The 23,313-nt window shown below is 37.9% G+C and overlaps 1 protein-coding gene across 1 annotated transcript; it reads right to left on the bottom strand.

The window, feature by feature from the left end:
* Positions 1-15,488: 15,488 nt before the first annotated feature.
* LOC104105178 (protein ACCELERATED CELL DEATH 6-like) lies at positions 15,489-19,209 on the bottom strand. Its single transcript, XM_018773806.3, has 2 exons — positions 17,322-19,209; positions 15,489-16,763 (listed from the first exon to the last, which is right to left on the bottom strand). The coding sequence occupies exons 1-2, from the start codon at positions 17,899-17,901 to the stop codon at positions 15,619-15,621; spliced, it is 1,725 nt and encodes a 574-aa protein (XP_018629322.1). The 5' UTR covers positions 17,902-19,209; the 3' UTR covers positions 15,489-15,618.
* Between the last annotated feature and the right edge of the window lie 4,104 nt (positions 19,210-23,313).

The following is a 23,313-nucleotide window of genomic DNA, read 5'->3' as shown; positions in this document are numbered from 1 at the left end:
TGTACTAGCAGGTTTTGAACCCTCCAAGCCAAGGTCAGAAATCAAATCCAAAGTGAATTTCCTTTGGCACACTGATATTCCCTGTTTGCTTCTGCCTATTCCAAGACCAAGGAAGTACTTCATTTCCCCCATGCCCTTTATATTTAAATGTTGCTTGAGCATGTCTTTGGACTCCTAGATAAGGACATGAGATGATCCAGTGATCAGAAGGTCATCTACATACACCAGTATAATCATAATGTGATCACCAACTCTTCTGGTAAAGAGGGAATAGTCATTGAATGGAGCCTGCAACCATGAGAGCCTCAGACAACTTCAAGTTCCATTGCCTGGAAGCCTGCTTCAATCCATATAAGGATTTTTACAGCTTACACACCTTGAATTGCTCCCCCTTGCTAGCAAAGCCAAGAGGTTGTACTATATACACATCTTCCATCAAATCACCTTATAAGATATTAAAAACATCCATCGGGCACAGCTTCCATCCATACATGGCAGCCATAGACAAGACAACCCTCGGTGACACCATTTTCACAACAGGGGAAAAGGTCTCTTGATAGTCCAAACCTTCTTATTGTGTGTAGCCTTTGGCCACAAGTCTGGCTTTGTACCTGTCCACCTCCCCTTGAGCATTGTACTTCACCTTATATATCCACTTGCAACCAATATCCCTCTTCCCAGTTGGCAAATCAACTAGAATCCATGTTTTATTATCAGTAAATGCTTGAAGCTCTTGATTCATGGCTGCAACACACTTCTTATCATGCATAGGTTCTGCATAGGAATATGGCTCCCTGATGGAAGAATAATTACAAATGGACTTATAATAAGAGTCAGACAAAGAAGTGTATGACATATAAGTGGCCATAGGATACAAGCAAGGTCCAGTAGCAGTGGTGTATTTGGAAGGAAGAGGGCCATGCACATAGTCATGCAGTTACCCATGAGTCTTGGTCAGTCTAGTGGACCTTCTAGAAATAGGTTCCTTCTCCAAAGGCAACTGTTATTGTAATGAACTGGCCGGTTATTTTATGTATTTGAGCCTCATTTTCCTATTTGATACTTTCCGTATGTGTATTTACTGTTATACGACTTGCGGGGATGGTTGATTTGATTTTGGAAAAGTTTTGGATTGAATTGAAAAATTTAGTTCCAAGGTTGAAAGTTTAAGTTATAAAGGGTTGTTCGGAGTTTGACTTTTATATAGATGGCCCCATAATGTGTTTTGATAGTTCCAATACATTAGTATGGTGATTTTGGAGTTAGGCGTATCTCCGGATTTGGATTTGACGGTTTCTAGGTTGATTTAGCTCTTTTTGGCAAAAGTTGGAAAGTTGAAGGTTTAGAAGATTTATAGGTTTGACCGGGAGTTGACTTTGATGTTATCGGGTTCGAATTATTATTCTGAAAGTTTAAATATGTTCTTTATGTCATTTGAAAGTTGTGTAAAAATTTTGAGGTCATTCCAAGTTAGTTAGACATAATTCGGCATGAGTTTTGAAAGTCGAAGTTTGATAGTTCATTATGATTGAATTGAGGTGCGACCCATGGTTTTGATGTTATTTTGTGTGATTTGAGGCCTCAAATAGGTTTGTTCTGTATTTTGTGACTTGTTGGTATGCTCGTGGGGGGTCCCGAGGGGCTTAGATAGATTTCAAATCACCTGAAGCGTGGTTGTGCATGGCTGGTTGGTGGCAAGTCTGGTGCACTCACACTTGTGAAAAAGAGGTGCGCAGGTGCGAAGTGGCACCCACGAGAAATAGGGCACATAAGCGGAGTATGACTGGAAGAGGTAGAGTCCGTAGATGCGAAAGGTATTGCGCAGAAGCAATGTCGCTTCTGCGATGCATTATGTGTAGAAGTGCTTCTGCAGAAGTGGATGATGGAGCGCAGGTGCGGATGGCCGGGGGATTAAGTGAAATCACAGAAAAGCGACTTTCTGCGCATAAGTGGAGCCGCAGGAGCGCGATTATAGTCCGCAAAAGCGAAAATAGCTGGGTAGAATATAATTTCAAGGGTTTGGTCTATTTTTCATTATTTTGAGTTTTGGAGCTCGGCTAGAGGCGATTTTTGGAGAGTTTTTCACCTGAGGTCTCAATACAATAAAAACTGCTAATACAAAGTAAATCTCCCCCAGAAATTGGTAAGTACAGAGTTATGAGCTTCTACAATGGAATACAAGTCTAAAACTGAACAATAAATACACTGTATGAACAGCAACAACAGTATGAAAGGAAAAGACAAGTCAAACTGCGACCAAGGATGCAACTCTACCTCGCCTTTAGCAGATAGTCCAACAAGCAAGCCTACTGCTGATAACTGGTCCCCACACCTGGATCTGCACAATTAAGTACAGAGTGTAGCATAAGTACAACCGACCCAATGTAAACACGACAAGGTAAGAGAAGCACAAATTATTAATGATACTAGCTATCACCCGTGTAGTTTCATCCTTTAAACCGATACAGAATAATATTGAAATCAAATCTTAAAGTGTAGTATGAAAACATCTGTGTGTGTATGTGTACAATTTCTCAAATACTCTGCTCAGACAATAACTTGGCATATAGAGGTGATATGCAGTTAAATCAGATAAATGATAAAGGAAATTGCAAGTAAACACGACGTCAAGGAGAGGAGGTAAGGGTTCCTGCCTGAGATGTTATTGATAGATGAGGAGCCAGTGCGGGACACATGTTAAGATAAAGGAAATGACCCATGAAAGATTACGCATAATATTGATATGAGAATGAGCCAATGCGTAGTTAGTAGTTGATTCAGGAAGAGCCTAGTTATGGCTAGACAAGAGGATACAGACAAATCAACAGATCGTGCAAGATAAACATAATGAACCCCAACATGGGGAATTTAGTCTCGCAGATATGACATTGTAATACTTGAGAAATATTCAGATAGGAGTTGGGGTAGTTAAAGGTACCGTATGAATGTTATGGAAATAAAAGATAGTCTCACTGGGAAAACAGTCAAAACTTCAGTTCAGGAGCAACCCTACAAGCACAAGGGCGTGGAAATAAGTAACTACGAATAATTATAGGCAAGGAAGAACATCAAAAATTCCGTCAAGTATACGATGTAATAAGCTCACAGCTTCACAAGAGTCAGAAGGTCTTCCTTAAGTACTACAACGAAAGACTAGCTGAGGAAATAAGGAAAAAGGCTTCGACCTAAGCACAATGACCTAAAAAGGAAATTGTCATGTAAAAACAGTCTCACTACAATATCGTATGCACTCTATGAGAAAGTGGCACCTACCATGGCTAAGGAACGGGAAGAAAAATCAAAAGTAATATTCGAGACCATGTGAGTTGCACAAAAATTTTGGCATGCGTGGGAACTAAGATAAGCTAAGTATACACGCAACAGAAGGGCAGAAACACCAGGAAAAAGTAATAGTTTACGTTTAAAGGAAGCTCAGAGGGAACAAAAAGGATTATGCACTTAAGACTTTAGAGTGATATCCATGCACTATATATGTTGACATTCATACAGCCGTAGAAGACTCCGGTATAAGTTAAAAGAAAGAATTGAGCCTAGGTCATAGACAAAGGATTGAATTATCAGAAGATTGTATCATAGATATTCCATAGCGCCCATGAAAGGCTAAAGTAATAACTAATACTGTAAGCCACAGATGAGAAGATACCGTGAGAAAGATTGCACCGTACTCCCTTATAATTACAAAATCTCACATTGCTTGGAATTGTTGAAGATCTTACATGCTTACGTGATATACACAGATGCATATATGAATTACTTACATTACCTACTATCTTACTTACAAAGTCTTACTTACAGAATCTTACTTACCCATCTTACTTACAAAATCTTAATGTTTGAGATGATGTGGGCCACACTTTATGTGGATGACTTATTCAACCATTGTTCTAATTATGCCATATAGTTTGCAAACCAAAGAGTCATTTATCTCCCAATTTGATTTGTTGCCACGTTGAGCCCTTTAGACTTATCCAACAATTATCCACTTAATTCCTTAATTACATGATTAATCTCCCATTAAACTAATAATTAATCAATTACCCACATAATTAAGAATTATCTCAAATTACTTAAAATACTACTGACTTTTAACACGCTTTATACACCTCACTATCATGGCCATGTGGTACCTTGTATAGTATTAGTCCATAAATACTGGGTGTTTTAGCTCGGGCCTTATTTTATCCCAAAATGTCAAACTTCGACTAAATTCATTTTCTTCGATTTGCTTACCCATTCTCCTTCACGAATTTACTCATCACGTATTTGAAATAGCATAATGCTTATAATTTCAAAATAACCTCATTACCGAATTCACGTCGATTAACTTACGACGAAATTTTAACGTACAAAAATGCGGGATGTAATATCTCGTTCCCGAGCTTTCATCAATTCACTTATGGCATACTTTCACGTACGAAAACATGGAGTGTAACATCATTCCCCCCTTTGGAACATTCGTCCTCGAATGTTGACTGATACACATATCATTATCATAACTTATATCTTCTGAATACTTTAGTATTCTCCTTGCCATCTAGGCAGCTGTTCTGTGAATAATTCCAAAGGCCAGGGCATCCCCTCCCTTTAGGCCTCTTTCTCACACCACGACTTGTGGTCGGAATCCTTCCAATCTCGTAACTGTTGCTACCTTCTGCCGTGCAGCCTGTAGGACTTTTTCCTTGCATGTGCTCCTATGCGACTCTTCCCTTCATCTTTTAGCCAATCTTTAAGCCTCACTTTGGGAATATATACAGAACTTGATAAGATGTCCCTCTAGGCATCTATAGGTGTATTGAAGTTCTTCGGTCGGTACTTTATCGAACTTACGAATATTGCCATATCTCATTTCGTACTTTGTAACTTCTATCCATTCATTGTTGATTTACCTCAATATTGATCTACAATCTACCACTGATATCTTGAAACTTCTTACGTAAAAAAATTCCACTAGGGCTTACGTTGCATCGAGGAATATTCGAAGTGATTTTCCTGATCTACTTAGCGGCGATACTGTACTTCAATAACCGTACTTTATAGCATCCCAATGTGACTCACTTACGTGGGTATTTTAATCCTGTACAATTTATGAAATCCCTTCAAATCATCACTCAATCGAAGGTCCAAACGTCATCCTTCATTTATCACAAGTATACCCTCATTTTACTACCAGGGCAACATTCCATCTCTTTTAAATGCTATTAGTCTTAGACTCACTTTGAGTTCATTCAGGCTATACTGGGATTTCTATAACTTAGAGAAACCATCAGCTCTCTTGTTTTCATGGGCTTAATCCTAAGGACTTATCCATTCTCATCACCTTCTCACTCTCCCTTTCTTATCCTTACTCCTGTCTTCCTAAAACGTTGTCGCTTTACCATACTTTAGCTTGCGACCTACACATATCTAGTTATACTACTCGCAAACTTCTTTCAACTTGTTTGCACTATAGTTTTCCTTGTGTTATTTTGGAACATCAAGCGAGACATCACATCGTCTCAAACTCTTCTTTACTCTCTTAACTAGGCTTCTAGGTACCTAGAAACCATAGGCTGGAAGATATATGCCACTGGCGATGCCGCTATCATTCCTGGATACTGAATCCTAATGCTTCTAGCCTTCTATCCGAAGTATGGACTATTCACAATCTTCTGCATTTGAGTATCTCGTACGTTGTTCACCTTTACCTTACTTACCTTAAAATCTCGCATCACATCTTCTATCTCTTTCATGACCTCTGATGTTTGGCATATTTCGATATGTGTTGATGTTACTTTACCTATATTTTAACCGCTTCTTGATGTTATTTGATCTTTAAAATGCCCAACATGGTTTAATTATTGGTTTTATGACTAATTGAGTTGTGTGTGGTGAATTAGGGTGTTTGGAGTGCAAAAATATGAAGAAAAGGTGCTCTAGGTAAAGGAAGAGAGATTGGATGCGTCGCTTCCAATCTAGAAAAAAAATCAGATTTCGTGCACCCTTAGCAGTGAAGTCGGCCCATAGCATCCGCCATAGCATCCGCACCTGGGCAAAGCTGAGATGGAGGAACAAGGGTTGGATGCGTCGCATCCACCCTCGCATGAAAAGCTAAGAAATAGAGGACGAGGTGGATGCGCCGCATCCACCCTCGCATGTGAAGCTGAGAAATGGAGGATAAGGTAGATGCATCGCATCCACCTTAGCATCAATCCCTGAAGCCGATTTGGACTAGGAATAGGAGAGCTTTGGCCCACGACTTTTGTACACAATATATAAGCCAAAAATGCCTCCTTTAGGTCATCTAACATATTGGAGAGGGGGAAAAAGCCACAACAAAGTTCTAAAAACGACGGAATTTGTCTTGAGTTCCTATTCTCTCTTTCTTTTATCGATTCTTATGCACTCTTGTGAATTTTTGATGATTGCCTGAATATGAGTGGCTAAGAACCCTATTGTTCTAGGGTCATGGGTATACATGAATGTTGATGTTTGAAGTTTAATTTGACGAAGTTGATTTTATCATATTGGGTTGTTTATTTAATTCTGTTTTTAATTATTTTGCTGAGTAGCTAACAGTGAAATACTATCTACGAATCTAGAGTTGAACTCGAAAGTGGGAACTCTAGATTGCATATAGAATTAAATAGAGCAAGTTCTTAAACCCGGGCATCGGAAAAAGGATTCGCAATTGGGATAGACATATACCTAATTGCCTTGCTCGGTTGCAATACAGGAATTGTAAATGCGTTCTTGTTAAATTTAAGTCCATAGACATATAGGTATTGAGTTAGCTTGAATAGGCGAGTAAGGGCTCGACAGAGTCTTATAAGTAATATCAACCCTTTCAACCAATAATCCAGATAAATCAATTAGTTATTTTAAGCTAAGAATGGAACATGATTGTTAAATAACCCATGACCCTGGAATATTATCTCCCATTGATTGTTATTTAAAACTATTTAAGTGTTGTGTTGATTTCTAGTATTTCATTACTTGATAGTCTTTAGGTAGTAAATTAGACAATTATCTATTTTATAAGAAATCGCTTGAATCGATAAGCTATTTGAGTTTAAATTAGTCAAAAGTTAATCATAAGTCCTCGTGGGAACGATACTCTATTCACTACTCTATTACTTGACGATCACGTATACTTGCGTGAGTGTGTTTGGTCCCGACAAGTTTTTGGTGCCGTTGCCGGAGAGGTAAATTTAGGCGTCAGTGAAGTCTGAGTAACCGAGCAACATTAGTCTATGCTAGTGAATAAGTGTGAGGTCGTTTGTGTTGATTGTGTACAACAATGATTTGAGCCTATGATATATTGTCTAAATAAATTGAACATCCGGCACATGCTAGACATCGTGAATTATAAAGTGTTACTCGTTTTAAATTGTGTGAGCGCTATGCGTAATGATATGTCGTGAGAATAAATGTGGGGTCGAGTGAGGTATTATGTGCAATTGAACATGGTTAGTGAGCGTCACTCGGATAAACCTCATGTTGGGCATAATGATATCTATATAGCGCAATGCTTATTTGTAAAATTTGAATAGAGTATCACATCCCTGCTGAAAGCCATGAGCTATAGTTTCATGAAGTATTGAATGGCATGACTCTGCGCATAATTGGAAGTGCAAGCTGTTGCAACTGCTTTATAGCTAAACTTCACTGTTTTATACGCTAATTGTTGATTTCTTTGCATTGCTGGTACTCAGGTTCATAAATGGCAGCAACGAGTAAACCATCCAAGCAACAAGACAAAGATAATAACAAACAACCACCCAAAAAGCCCACCGGAAAGGCAACATGTGCTCCAAATCCACAGAAAAAAAGGAAGCATACTGACAAAGAAAAGGAACTGCAGCCTATGCAGTTAATTGATGATTCAGAGCAAGAAGAAGAGGAACCATTAGTCAGGAGGACAGTGAAGAAGGGTATTACAACAACATCATTAAATCCACCAAGCAAAGGGATAGAGATAAGAGAGCCTGTGACATACCAGAGAAAAGCCTCCAAAAAGAGTGATCCGACTGATAAAGGAAAGGAGAAGATTACTGCAGAATCTGAGTCCGAATCCGATTCGGATAATGACCTTCTACATGTCGACATGAGTGATGAAGATGAGGGTGAACCCATAGACCGAGTTGCTTGGGAGAAGAACTTTGTTAATGAGAAGGCATTCCGAGCCTATAATAAGATACTGGGTTCAAAGAAGTACTTTCCAGAAAAGCCGATCAACATCGGAACACTTAAGAAAAAGTACCCAGAGTTTCTAAAATCAATTCGAGAGGTGCAACAATGGGGACCCATCTTGAAGGGTCACGGCAAAGCCAACCTCACTATCGTTAGAGAGCTTTACGCCAATTGGCGTCACTCTAGGGGCAACATTGTGAGAGTACGAGGAGTAGATATTAATGTGTCAGCTGAAGCTCTAAATAATTTCTTAGGGGTGCCACACATACTAACAGATAGGTTTGACTCCATATGCAAAACACTAGATTATGCACACATTAAGTCTGTCCTATGCCCTACCAGGAAGGATGCAAATTGGAAGCATGGGAGTATGGAGTACCATTCTATAGCCAAGGAATTCATGAGTGCGTTAGCACATGTGGCTCTAAATTTCATATGCAACCGCCTGATTCCATGCCAACACAAAACTGATGTCCCTCGACACCACGCACTAGTATTGTATGCTTTATTGGAGGGGATACCGCTCAACTTAGGAGCCATCATGCATGATCAAATGCAGTGCACCAGGATGAATTACGAGTAGAGGCTGTTCTTTGCAAATACCCTATCGGCTTTCTTGACCGAGATGGGAGTACTATGGGACAAGGAGAATGACGACATTGAGGCTAAAGCTCCAGGACCATACGATGTTACTCATGTTCTAGAGCCAAACAAGGGAAGGTCTTCTAAGCTCACCATTCAACAGTTATTTGAGCAGATGCAAGCAGATATGCAAGAGAACAGGGCTGAGTTGATAGCGACTCGTGTCGAGTTGAGTGCCACCAGGGATGAGTTGAGTCAGACTCGTGCGGATCTAAGCCGAGTCCAGACTGAGCAAGCCACGATGATGAGGGAGATATCATTACTCCTCAAAGCTCTAGTTCAACGTGCAGATATATACATCTCACAGCTGATTGCATTGTCCACTGTCGGACCATCCACTCCTGTTCCTCCTATACTCCCTAAGGCTCCACACACCAGGCCTACTGAGGTCGCTGTACCACCTGCTACAGAATCAGCTCCAGTTGGTGATGATAGGACAATGACAGCTCTCCCTATGCGTGAGGATGATATTGCAAGGCCGGAGGGGGTCTTGATGAATGCCATGGATGCAGATGCTCTTCCACAGATTGCGGATGAGCCTTCCACCTTGACTTGAGGGAGTTTCTTCTCACCCTAATTTACCTTATTTGTGTGCATTGGGGACAACGCATAGTTCTAAGTGTGGGGTGGGGGTTATTCATATTTTTTTGTGTGGATGAATGTACTTAACTGTTACAATTTGACTGTTGGGGGCTGTAATATTCACTGGATTAATGGCAAATGGCATGTAATAGTAGTAAATTCATCTATATGGAGTAACTCTCAGTTGATTCTTGAAATTAGTGTTAGTATTAGGAGATTGACCAAAAAAAAAAAAAAAATTAGAGTAGTAGCCTTAAGTAATTAGTAAAAATTTTGTGTAGGTAGTAATAATCCCCTGTGGTTTTTCTATGTGCATCGGTTCTTTTCCATGGGATGTATTTTGAACCGGGTAGTAAATTTTTTCTTTTAGAATAGATTAGAGTTAGAAAATAAATGGAGGAAGAAATATAAGATTCCTAGGGGGCTCTTGACTTGTTTGATAGTAGCATATTCAGGCTTTGGCATGTGTAGTGCCTTTCCTATGTTTTAAAATTGATCATGAAGCCTTTATAAATTGGATAGCATGTTTTGTGACACCTATGTCTCGTTTACATGACTTTTGTTCACTTTGTGCTTAATGCTTAATATCTCGTTACTCCGTGAATACTTACATTGTTTGAGAGTCGGAATGTGATCGTCCTTAGTGAGTCATGTGCCATGTGGGGTGAGGTTTTTGTGTTGTTCATATATTGTACTTGTGTCTAGAACTTGCCCGGTATGTGAGTAGAAGCGAAATTTAAGGTGATGCTCGGTTTGAAAAATGATTTTAGACTTTCTTTGATCTTTTTGAGCTTATTGCTTATCACAAATAAAATCTATCCCTAGTTAACCATTTTGAGCCTATTGACTTTTATTTGGTACCCACATTACAAGCCTATACCCTTTTTATTCTTAATTGACATTATTTTGATCCTTTTACCTCTTGAAGCACTTTAGTTGTTAGATGAGCGCTAAAAGAAGTAAGAAGGAACTAAGTGTGGGGTGGCTTTTGAGTGGAACCAATGAAAGGAAGAAAGGTGCACTTGTTTTGTAAAATAATACACCACTAGCGGAAATTGAAAAAAATAGTTGAAAAAAAAGAAAAAAAAAGAAAAAATATAGATGAATAAATTGTTGTCTTGTTCTTGCTAGTGGGTATGAATTAAAGTAGTGCTTAAAGAAACAGGAAATATTGTTGGGGATGATATTATTTTTGAAATTGAAATGGTGTTGAAGAATTTGCGCTTAAGTTATTTGGTGATGTGTTAAAGTGCTTATGAGGTTGAGTCACTATTCCTAAAATATATCCTACCCGTCCCTTAGCCCACATTATAACCATGAAAAAGTCCTAATTGATTCTAGATCGAGCGAGCTTACATTAGTAGAGATTTACATTAAGGACAAGCCTATGGTACCAATTGCATGCATGTGACTTCTTTGTGAGAGTGAGCGATTTTCTTTGATATATGTGAGTCATTAAAATATATTTGATCATGAGATTCGAATGTGTGGATTGAACTCGCTCTCTTATTCTTGTTGTGAGGGCACATGGTTTTACGAGGGATAGGTAACGTTATTAGACTTCTCTATGATGTTGGGTGTTCAAGCCATGAGTGCATAGTGACATTGAGTCGGTTTTTGAGGTTAGGATTGTTGTGAGCATGTTGTCTTTGTTTGAATATTTTTAAAAGAATGACTCAAGTAAAGGTAAGTGCATATGATGCATATTCTAGAGCCTAATTGTGGCAAATGACCATGGTCATAGGTGTGGTGTGCTTTGAATGATAAGATCTTAATTTTGTTTCGTCTACTATAGTGATGGTTTGTTTGAGGACGAACAAAGGTTTAAGTGTGGGGTAGTGATGTTTGGCATATTTCGATATGTGTTGATGTTACTTTACCCTTGTTTTAACCGCTTCTTGATGTTATTTGATCTTTAAAATGCCCAACATGGTTTAATTATTAGTTTTATGACTAATTGAGTTGTGTGTGGTGAATTAGGGTGTTTGGAGTGCAAAAAAATGAAGAAAAGGTGCTCTAGGTAGAGGAAGAGAGATTGGATGCGTCGCTTCCAATCTAGAAAAAAAATCAAATTTCGTGCACCCTTAGCAGTGAAGTCGGCCCACAGTATCCGCCATAGCATCCGCACCTGGGCAAAGCTGAGATGGAGGAACAAGGGTTGGATGCGTCGCATCCACCCTCGCATGAAAAGCTGAGAAATAGAGGACGAGGTGGATGCGTCGCATCCACCCTCGCATGTGAAGCTGAGAAATGGAGGACGAGGTAGATGCGTCGCATCCACCTTAGCATCAATCCCTGAAGCCGATTTGGACTAGGAATAGGAGAGCTTTGGCCCACGACTTTTGTACGCAATATATAAGCCAAAAACGCCTCCTTTAGGTCATCTAACATATTGGAGAGGGGAAAAAGCCACAACAAAGTTCTAAAAACGACGGAATTTGTCTTGAGTTCCTATTCTCTCTTTCTTTTATCGATTCTTATGCACTCTTGTGAATTTTTGATGATTGCCTGAATATGAGTGGCTAAGAACCCTATTGTTCTAGGGTCATGGGTATACATGAATGTTGATGTTTGAAGTTTAATTTGACGAAGTTGATTTTATCATATTGGGTTGTTTATTTAATTCTGTTTTTAATTATTTTGCTGAGTAGCTAACAGTGAAATATTATCTACGAATCTAGAGTTGAACTCGAAAGTGGGAACTCTAGATTGCATATAGAATTAAATAGAGCAAGTTCTTAAACCCGGACATCGGGAAAAGGATTCGCAATTGGGATAGACATATACCTAATTACCTTGCTCGGTTACAATATAGGAATTGTAAATGCGTTCTTGTTAAATTTAAGTCCATAGACATATAGGTATTGAGTTAGCTTGAATATGCGAGTAAGGGCTCGACAGAGTCTTATAAGTAATATCAACCCTTTCAACCAACAATCCAGATAAATCAATTAGTTATTTTAAGCTAAGAATGGAACATGATTGTTAAATAACCCGTGACCCTGGAATATTATCTCCCATTGATTGTTATTTAAAACTATTTAAGTGTTGTGTTGATTTCTAGTATTTCATTACTTGATAGTCTTTAGGTAGTAAATTAGACAATTATCTATTTTATAAGAAATCGCTTGAATCGATAAGCTATTTGAGTTTAAATTAGTCAAAAGTTAATCATAAGTCCTCGTGGGAACGATACTCTATTCACTACTCTATTATTTGACGACCACGTATACTTGCGTGAGTGTGTTTGGTCCCGACAACCTCCCTTCCACATAGGTATAATTCACATCCGCGACTTGAAGCTCTATTATAATACTTGCACCTCTAGTGCATACACACTCCGGTGGGAGCTTCATATTGACTTCTTATGAGGCTGGTACTCTTCTAACTGACTTTATCGTAGACCATTATAGAATATGACTACTATACTTTGTCTCTTGTACCTCTGATATTAAGAACGATCCTACAATATTCTCAATAACGATTTCTATAATTTTCTGGGTCCAATAATCAGACTCCTGATTTACTTCGTTATTTTAACTCTTTAGTTTCCTCTTCCTTCTGTTCAGCCTTTATGTAGGCTTAAGCTATCTTCTGATCTGTGGCTCACGGTATTAGTTATTACTTTAGCCTTTCATGGGCGTTATGGAATATCCATGATACAATCTTCTGATAATTTAATCCTTTGTCTATTCCCTAGGCTCAATTCTTTCTTTTAACTTATACCGGGTGAGATTTACTTTATATTAGCAGTTTTTATTGTATTGAGACCTCAGGTTTATGCTATTTCTATGAATTTCGTTACTATGTTGCCTTCGTTATCATGTTTCAGCTTGCCTAGTCGGTGTGTTAGGCGCCATCACGACGGATTGGGATTTTGGATCGTGATAACTTGATACCTTGTTTGGTTACAAAAATGAGAAAAAATAATCTCCACATAGAATCTAGCTAGTATAGGTTATATAATATTAGGTTAGATTTTTTCTCTTTTCCACATAAAACGTAGCGCATTGCTAGTACAATGTTTGCTCTGTGTTTTTCTTTTCCGCATAACTAATATACATATAAGTTATGAGAAAATCTATGTATTATTTATGCATGGTAGAAGATGGAATAACTTATACATGTATTAGTAATACCTATATTAAAACTCAAAATGACAAGAATATCATCTATTCAAACTTGTTATATATTTTTTTGTTCAAGAAAATATATCTAAAATATACTAACAATTTTAATCGAATAAACTAGACTAACAATAAATAATATTCACATTATGTTTCTATATTACTAATCCTATAATTAATCTCCGAATAACTAATTCCTGCATAATTAATTCCCGCAAAATTAATCTTTGCATAACTAATCCATGCATAACTTATTCCTATATTAATAATACTTACATAACTCTAACCAGCAACCAAACGAGCCCTTAAGGTAACTCCGTAGCTAAGCAGCTAATAAGAAACCATGCATTAGCTGCTTAGTTATGGGCAAATCAAACTGAAGCTAGATGCGGGGGATCTAGCCTTATGGTGTCGGGTTCATCTGAACCCAGTACTTTTGATGCAGAGCATAATATATATATATAAATTCATTAATGCCAAAAAACTCAAATATTGAGAACCCGTAGAGTTTAAATCCCGTATCTGCCTCTAAGTCTAGATGTTAATACAAGTAGTATTATGTACCGGTGTGTTCCTGAATTACTGCTGCATGCAGAGGCATTCGATTAGATGGACCAGCAGCATAAGTTGGGGCCGATTCCAAGATTTCCGAAATATCAATAGAACCACACTCTGCCGCCAGATACAATCAGAGGTGGAAATAAGATTTCAAGCTTATGAGTTCGAAATTCTAAGTATTTTAAATTATTGAGTTCTAAATTATTAAATTTTAAATAATCAATAAATTATTCAATGCAAATACAAGATTTGAACCAAAACTAATGGATTCGCCCAGAACACTGGCTCCGCCCCCGGATACAGTGGTGTCTCCCCAGCCTGGTTTGCTGGATATTCAAATTCAGGATCTTCTTTAACCAACATTTTGACAATGCCAACACATTTACTCCTCACGGCATTGTGCAGTGTTGTATCTCCATTATCATCTGTCATCTTCATTAGTGTCTCCCTATTTCCCCCACTACTCCAACTACATCAAGTATCACACTCACAACTTTACTGTTCCTTCTCTTAGCTGCTATGTGAAGTGCAGTTTCATTTTTCTTGTTCGTACAGCATAAGATTGCTGGAGTAAGATTAAGGACTTCTCCAACGAAATCGGATTTGTCATATAGGGCTGCCACGTGGAGGATCGTGTTGCCCATTGGAGTGACTTGGTACCCATTTTCATCATTCCTTTTCAAATGATCAGCAAGTAGAAAATCACCATCTCTGGTATTGCCTCTCTTTGCAGCATTATACAAGGTGGGATCCATTATTCTTTTTTATTTAATTAGGGGATATGATTATCAAAAATCCCTGGAATAATGATCTTGTGGTATAGGAAATTACTGAAACTCTTGACGAAGTCTTTGCTAAGTCTTTTGTTTTTTTAACATATATAAATATTAATACAAGTCTCATGCTCATCCATTTCACATGGTGTGGCCAGCTACCTCACTTTAACTTTTTATATAAAATCAAAGTGAAAGACAACTTGTTGTATAGGGTGAAATTGATTTATATTAAATATTCGTGACACGTGGAACCGGAGGCAAATGGAAGATAGAAGCGAGTAGAAACTAACATTGTTTTTTGAAAATGACAGCTTTCATCGCTCAAACTAGAAATTAATTAGAAACCAATGGTAGAGAGTGCTCACGTGCATATAAGCACGTAACTTCTAAAGTAATTAAGCTACTTCTTTTTAAGTAAGGCGTCTTATTACTTTAACATATAAATGAAAATAAAAACCAAGATAACATATAATACTATACAATATTAAACAATTCGTAATTATTTTGAATTAATTTGACAGTTCTTTTTTTTAACTACAAAACTTGCACATCATCTTTAAGAATGCATCTGTACATAAGGTATGCGAGAAGGCAAGCTAAAGCAAAATAGAGATGCTGAACTGAACAATCTGTTAAACAAATACTGATGCATGCAGACTGCAGTACTATTACTCGGCCGTACTGCTTGAATTAATTTCACTGAAAAAAGGAAAAAGATGCATTTATGTTTCTCTCTCTATTTCTCAAGTAATATCTCTTCCAACAAGATACATTACAAACATGTACAAAAGAAAAGAGAGGCAACCGATGGTACATACAGTAATGGCGAGACCAAGTGAATGTGCTAAAGTAGCATACATACCAGTTACAAATGCAATTACCACTGCTAACATTGCCAGAAGCTGCAACTGACCTGCGACTCTACTGAGAGCCGATAGAATTCTGTAATCCTGATAGGACGTTGGTCGATGATTTGTTGCCATGACGAAGTAGCTGAATATAGCACCAGCCGAGCATGCAAAGGCGATGACATCTGTAATAACAAATACACGGAATGCTGCTTTTCTTGTTAGAATCGCCATCCCTTTATTAGGGCTATTGGAATCGCTGTCAAAACCTCCTGGCAATGTGAAACCAGCGGCAAAGGTGACTGTAACTAATAGAGTGGCCACAACTAGATGTATTTGAGCTGCCGACATGATGCCTTTGATTTCTGTTTCACGTTCCTTAGCACGCTTCAAAAACTCCCTCTGTATATCAATTTCATCCAGTGTATTCACCGGAGTCTCACGTCGTCCCAATCGACCAATGTTAGCAAAATCGCAATACAAGCTGTCACTGATACTTTCCTTGTTTGTCGTCCTCTTTATGCAAGACAATGCTACGTCAAGCGGAGTCTGGTTTTCTTTGTTAAATGACATCTTCTTTGCTATGGGATTTTCTCTTAATTTCACAGGCACATGGGCCCAATAACTAGAGGCGGCAAGCAAATGGAGAGGAGTGTTGCCATCATCATCTGCATCGTCAGCAAGGCTATCCCACTTCGTGGACTTTAATAAGGAATTAACTAACATATATTGATTGTTCAATATGGCAACATGAAGAGCATTTTTGTCTCTGCTGTCAAGCATTTCCCAGCAATCCGGGCAGTACTTTAATAACTCATTTATCATGTTTTCATCACCTGCACTGGCTGCAATGTGAAACGTTGTCGTCCAGCGATTTTCACTGCCTGCTGGAAGGTAGGCTAAGGATTTCCTCCACCCCAGCATATCAGAAACTACTTCTTTCAATCCTAGATTAACAGCATAGTGCAGCGAATTCCAACCACTCACGTCAGCTTCCTCACATGAAGATTTATTCCATTGCCACAGTAATCTCGCGCAATCTGGATGTGTCAAATATGATGATGATGATAGGGAGTTAATTCATCACAAATTATGAGATCATTCAAAAGCGCTTAGCTTCAAATTATTTATTCTTTTGCTTCCTCTTTCATACTTCTCGCACAATCCTAGAGCTTGGATTTGGTGGTTATTGATTGAATACTTACTGATTTCTAAGTCTTCCACTAGGTCAAGGGTTCAAGAGTGGTATGAAGAGCCATCAAAGTTAAAATTTGACTTTTGAGTTAATCATTTAAAGGGAAACTAATTAATTACGAGAAAATTATTATTGTTACCAAGCCGATTTGTGATTTCCTCCACAACCAATCAAACACTTATGGATTTTGATATGGCTACCTAGGACTACATCAAAAGTTATTGGTTAACTAGAAATAAGTCTTTAGAGTTGTCTCACAAAATGAGTGATGTGAATATTAATTTTATATTACTGAGAATATCTGAAATGATTATATACTCCAAGTTAATGTAGACAATGGTATGGAAAAATCAAACTAAAGCTAGATGTTAATGACGGAGAGTAACAAAAAATACGTTCATACCCGTGTGTTGATGAATTACTGCTGCATGCAGAGGTGTTCGATTAAATGGACCTGCAGCAAAAGTTGGTTTGTTGCAGGATACCAAGATTTCAACCAAAGCATCACGAAGACCAGACTCCGCCGCCAGGTATAGTGGTGTCTCCTGGGCCTTGTTGGACGGAAATTCGAATTCAGGATCTTCTTTAACCAAAAGTCTGGCAACATCTTGATGTCGGCTCCGCACGGCCTTGTGCAGTGCTGTATCCCCATTGTCATCTGTCATCCTCATGAGTCTCTCCTTATTCTCCTCTCCAGTTATACTAAGTAGCACATGAACTACTTCACTGTGCCCTTCATTAGCTGCTATGTGAAGTGCAGTCTCATTTTTCTTGTTCTGACGACATAACAATGACGGAGTAATCTTAAGGACTTCTCCCACAAAATGGGAGTGGCCATAGAGGGCTGCCACGTGGAGGACTGTGTTGCCCTTTGGAGTGACTTGGTGCCCATTTTCTTCATCCCTTTTCAGATGATCAGCAAGTAAAAAATTGCTATCTCTGGTATTGCCTTCTACCGCAGCATTATACAAGGTTGGATCCATTTTTTTTTTCTTTAATTATTAGCGAATTTATCCAAAATCTCCTGAATTATGTTGTCTGTCCTTTGCTTTCTCTGGATGAGACATTATATAGAAATATTCTGAACACCACTGATCTTTGTCTTTGACCAAAAGAAAGGGATTTGTTGTTTGCCTTGTTCAGAAGAAAGGAATTTCTTGTTTATCTTTGCTGTTTCTTCTATTGCCTTTTAATTATTTGTCAAACTTTAAAGAATATCAACATGAATAAAAACGGTTTTTTACTACTAAATCTAACAAAACCAAAATATTACTTATATCTTAAGATTTACTTCGTCTCATGATTCTCTTTTTTCAACACAAACAAGACTGAGTAATTAAATAAGAAAATGATAGAACAAGAAAAATATTTTTATGAGTCCAGATAAATCTGAAAATCAAGTTTTACTAACATCCCATATCCTTATTAATTTCTATTTTTCCAAAATATCTTTTCAAAAAGAGAAAAAAAAATTAGTTAGAACAAATAAAAAAATGTAAGGATAATTTCAAAGACCTCCCTCCAAATGTATCTTTGTTACACTAACTTCTATGATCTTAGATACTACATTCATCCTCCCTTATTATTATTGCTTTTCAGTAAAAATGCTGGTTCAATTGATAAAATTAATATTCTATTCCAGAACTACCCTTTTGTGCGTTTAATTGTTGAATATTAAGTATTCAGCACAAACCTCCCTCAAATTCTTTTTATGCATGCTACACAATTGGTCTGATTTGTTTTAAAATCATAAAATCACACACATCTTAATTTAATTAATATATATTGACTAATTACTGATTTGTTAAATTAAAATATATTACTAGAAGTAAGAGAGTTTAAAGCTAAATGCTTAAATTATTTCTCTTCCTGTCCAGTTAATCGAAAAGGTACTACTGGCTTTGCCTTTTCTTTGAGAGACATGATATTCACTTTGGTGTTTAAGAAGCAACTTATGGTGATGGTCTCTTGCTTTTTCTATTTACAAGTTCAAAAACAGAATAGGCAAAGCACATTGGTAAGATTCCATTGTATTTGAGACTGCATCAAAAAGAAATAAGTGAAGCTCACATGTATCAGGACCAGTGATTGACCATAGAGGGCTGCAACGTAAAGGGCCATGTTTCCCTTTGGAGTGACTTGGTATCCATTTTCTAATCCATCCCTTTTCAGATGATCTACACCTAGAAAACCGCCATCTCCGACAATGCTTTCCAATGCAGCATCGTACAAGGTTGGATCCTTTTTCTTTATTTGGGGATTTGTTCAAAATCTCTCAAATTATCATCTTGTTAGTACTTTGCTTTCTCTGGATGAAATATTATATAAGAAATTAATTAGATTCTTGATGAATCCTGAAGAAAGGGATTTGTTGTTTGGGTTTTGCTCTTAATTTCCTTTCATGAAACCTTATATTAGTTAAAATTGAAAGAATATCAATGTGGATGACAAGTGTTTATGAAACAAGAGCTTACAAAACCCAAATTAGCTACAGCTAAAGCTTACCAAAATATTTAGCGGCGCTCATTGGCGAGCCTTTTGCTTTCTCGAGTAACTTGTGGAGGCCTTCATTGCTCTTCGAGACCCCCCATTTCACCATTTGGCGGACATTGCTCCTATTCCCCATATCCAACATATGCTTCCTCACAAATCTACAAAATCAAAATATGAAACATCAGCAGCAAATTCCAACAACTTTATTTAGGAATTCAAGAATAGACAAGGAATTAAGAGGGGGAATAGAAGGATACCCAACAAAATGCTCCGGAAAGGGCTCCCACCATTATTACACTTTAACATCTTTTCATCTTCTCTATTATTTTCAGGATCTTCTTTTCTTGTTTCTTCAAAAGAATTATTTTTTTTCTATGGCTGTCTAGGGTTTGTCAGTCAGCCATGGAATTCTCGCCGGAAATTCCTTACTGAAATCTTGCCAGAGGGACTTTACATGAGCAGTGTAAAGTGAACCGGCAGGGGGACATCCTGGATCCGTCACTGCATCAACATGAGCGAAAATTAACGCAATGTACATAAGGAAAGATATGCATTCATGTCTCCCTACTCATGTTCTTATATGTTCCTTTGCGGTTTCCTAATGAGATGCACAACCCTGTAGCACAAAAGGAAAGAGATGCAACTGATGGCACAGACAGTAATGGCGAGACCAACTGAATGTGCTAAAGTAGCACAAAAACCAGTTACAAATGCAATTACAACTGCACCATTGCCAGAAGCTGCAAACAAGCAGCGACACTATTAAGGTATAACAGAACTACCAAATCCTGTTGGGACGTTGGTCGAAATTTTGTTGCCATGATGAAGTAGCTGAATACAGAACTAGCAGAGCATACAAAGGTGATAACATCCGTAACAACAAATGATATTTTCCTTATTAGGATTGCCATCCCTTTATTAGGGCCAGGATCGCTATCAAAACCTCCTGGCAATGTAAAACCAGCTGCAAAGGTGATTGACCTAGAAAACCGCCATCTCCGACAATGCTTTCCAATGCAGCATCGTACAAGGTTGGATCCTTTTTCTTTATTTGGGGATTTGTTCTAAATCTCTCAGATTATCATCTTGTTAGTACTTTGCTTTCTCTGGATGAAACATTATATAGGAAATTAATTAGATTCTTGATGAATCCTGAAGAAAGGGATTTGTTGTTTGGGTTTTGCTCTTAATTTCCTTTCATGAAACCTTATATTAGTTAAAATTGAAAGAATATCAATGTGGATGACAAGTGTTTATGAAACAAGAGCTTACAAAACCCAAATTAGCTACAGTTAAAGTTTACCAAAATATATAGCGGCGCTCATTGGCGAGCCTTTTGCTTTCTCGAGTAACTTGTGGAGGCTTTCATTGCTCTTCCAGACCCCCCATTTCACCATTTGACGGACATTGCTCCTATTCCCCATATCCAACATATGCTTCCTCACAAATCTACCAAATCAAAATATGAAACATTAGCAGCAAATTCCAACAACTTTATTTAGGAATTCAAGAATAGACAAGGAATTAAGAGGGGGAATAGAAGGATACCCAACAAAATGCTCCGGAAAGGGCTCCCACCATTATTACACTTTAACATCTTTTCATCTTCTCTATTGTTTTCAGGATCTTCTTTTCTTGTTTCTTCAAAAGAATTATTTTTTTTCTATGGCTGTCTAGGGTTTGTCAGTCAGCCATGGAATCCTCGCCGGAAATTCCTTACTGAAATCTTGCCAGAGGGACTTTACATGAGCAGTGTAAAGTGAACCGGCAGGGGGACATCCTGGATTCGTCACTGCATCAACATGAGCGGAAATTAACGCAATGTACATAAGGAAAGAGATGCATTCATGTCTCCCTACTCATGTTCTTATATGTTCCTTTGCGGTTTCCTAATGAGATGCACAACCCTGTAGCACAAAAGGAAAGAGATGCAACTGATGGCACAGACAGTAATGGCGAGACCAACTGAATGTGCTAAAGTAGCACAAAAACCAGTTACAAATGCAATTACAACTGCACCATTGCCAGAAGCTGCAAACAAGCAGCGACACTATTAAGGTATAATAGAACTATCAAATCCTGTTGGGACGTTGGTCGAAATTTTGTTGCCATGATGAAGTAGCTGAATACAGAACTAGCAGAGCATGCAAAGGTGATAACATCCGTAAAAACAAATGATGTTTTCCTTATTAGGATTGCCATCCCTTTATTAGGGCCAGGGTCGCTATCAAAACCTCCTGGCAATGTAAAACCAGCTGCAAAGGTGATTGACCTAGAAAACCGCCATCTCCGACAATGCTTTCCAATGCAGCATCGTACAAGGTTGGATCCTTTTTCTTTATTTGGGGATTTGTTCAAAATCTCTCAGATTATCATCTTGTTAGTACTTTGCTTTCTCTGGATGAAACATTATATAGGAAATTAATTAGATTCTTGATGAATCCTGAAGAAAGGGATTTGTTGTTTGGGTTTTGCTCTTAATTTCTTTTCATGAAACCTTATATTAGTTAAAATTGAAAGAATATCAATGTGGATGACAAGTGTTTATGAAACAAGAGCTTACAAAACCCAAATTAGTTATAGCTAAAGCTTACCAAAATATATAGCGGCGCTCATTGGCGAGCCTTTTGCTTTCTCGAGTAACTTGTGGAGGCTTTCATTGCTCTTCGAGACCCCCCATTTCACCATTTGGCGGACATTGCTCCTATTCCGCATATCCAACATATGCTTCCTTACAAATCTACAAAATCAAAATATGAAACATCAGCAGCAAATTCCAACAACTTTATTTAGGAATTCAAGAATAGACAAGGAATTAAGAGGGGGAATAGAAGGATACCCAACAAAATGCTCCGGAAAGGGCTCCCACCATTATTGCACTTTAACATCTTTTCATCTTCTCTATTGTTTTCAGGATCTTCTTTTCTTGTTTTTTTAAAAGAATTACTCCCTCCGTTTCAATTTGTGAACTTGTTTGACTGGGCACGAAATTTAAGAAAAATGAAGACTTTTAAAATTTGTGGTCCTAAACAAGTTAAAAATAGGCCCAGAATATTTGTGTGGTTATAAAAGATTTTCATTGAGGGTACAATTATAAGTTTAAGCTAAATTATTACCAAATTTAGAAATGGGTCATTCTTTTTGGAACGAACTAAAAAGGAAATAAGTTCACATACACTGGAATGGACGTAGTACTATTTTTTTTCTATGGCTGTCTAGGGTTTGTCAGTCAGCCATGAAATTTCTCGCCGGAAATTCCTTACTGAAATCTTGCCAGAGGGACTTTACATGAGCAGTGTAAAGTGAACCGGCAAGGGACATCCTGGATCAGTCACTGCATCATGATGTCAACATTAGCGGAAATTAACGCAATGTACATAAGGAAAAAGATGCATTTATGTCTCCCTACTCATGTTCTTATATGTTCCTTTGCGGTTTCCTATTGAGATGCACAACCCTGTAGCACAAAAGGAAAGAGATGCAACTGATGGCACAGACAATAATGGCGAGACCAACTGAATGTGCTAAAGTAGCACAAACACCAGTTACAAATGCAATTACAACTGCACCATTGCCAGAAACTACAAACAAGTAGCGACACTATTAAGGTATAGCAGAACTACCAAATCCTGTTGGGACGTTGGTCGAAATTTTGTTGCCATGATGAAGTAGCTGAATACAGAACTAGCAGAGCATGCAAAGGTGATACCATCCGTAACAACAAATGATGTTTTCCTTATTAGGATTGCCATCCCTTTATTAGGGCCAGGATCGCTATCAAAACCTCCTGGCAATGTAAAACTAGCTGCAAAGGTGACTGTAACTAGTAGAGTGGCCACAACTAGGTGTATTTGAGATAACTACATGTAATATAGCCAAATTTTTATGACATTTGCCATGAC

Source organism: Nicotiana tomentosiformis, chromosome 5 (genome assembly GCF_000390325.3).
Source record: "Nicotiana tomentosiformis chromosome 5, ASM39032v3, whole genome shotgun sequence".
NCBI lineage: Eukaryota > Viridiplantae > Streptophyta > Magnoliopsida > Solanales > Solanaceae > Nicotiana > Nicotiana tomentosiformis.
Note: the sequence above shows the minus strand (reverse complement) of the source record. Positions and strands in the feature narration are given on the sequence as shown.

Coding starts and splice junctions, on each gene's coding strand:
- LOC104105178 (XM_018773806.3), bottom strand. CDS start 17,901: ATGGATCCAACCTTGTATAATGCTGCGGTAGAAGGCAATACCAGAGAT. Junction 16,764..17,321: donor AGTAATTCATCAACACACGG/GTATGAACGTAT, acceptor TGACACATCCAG/ATTGCGCGAGATTACTGTGG.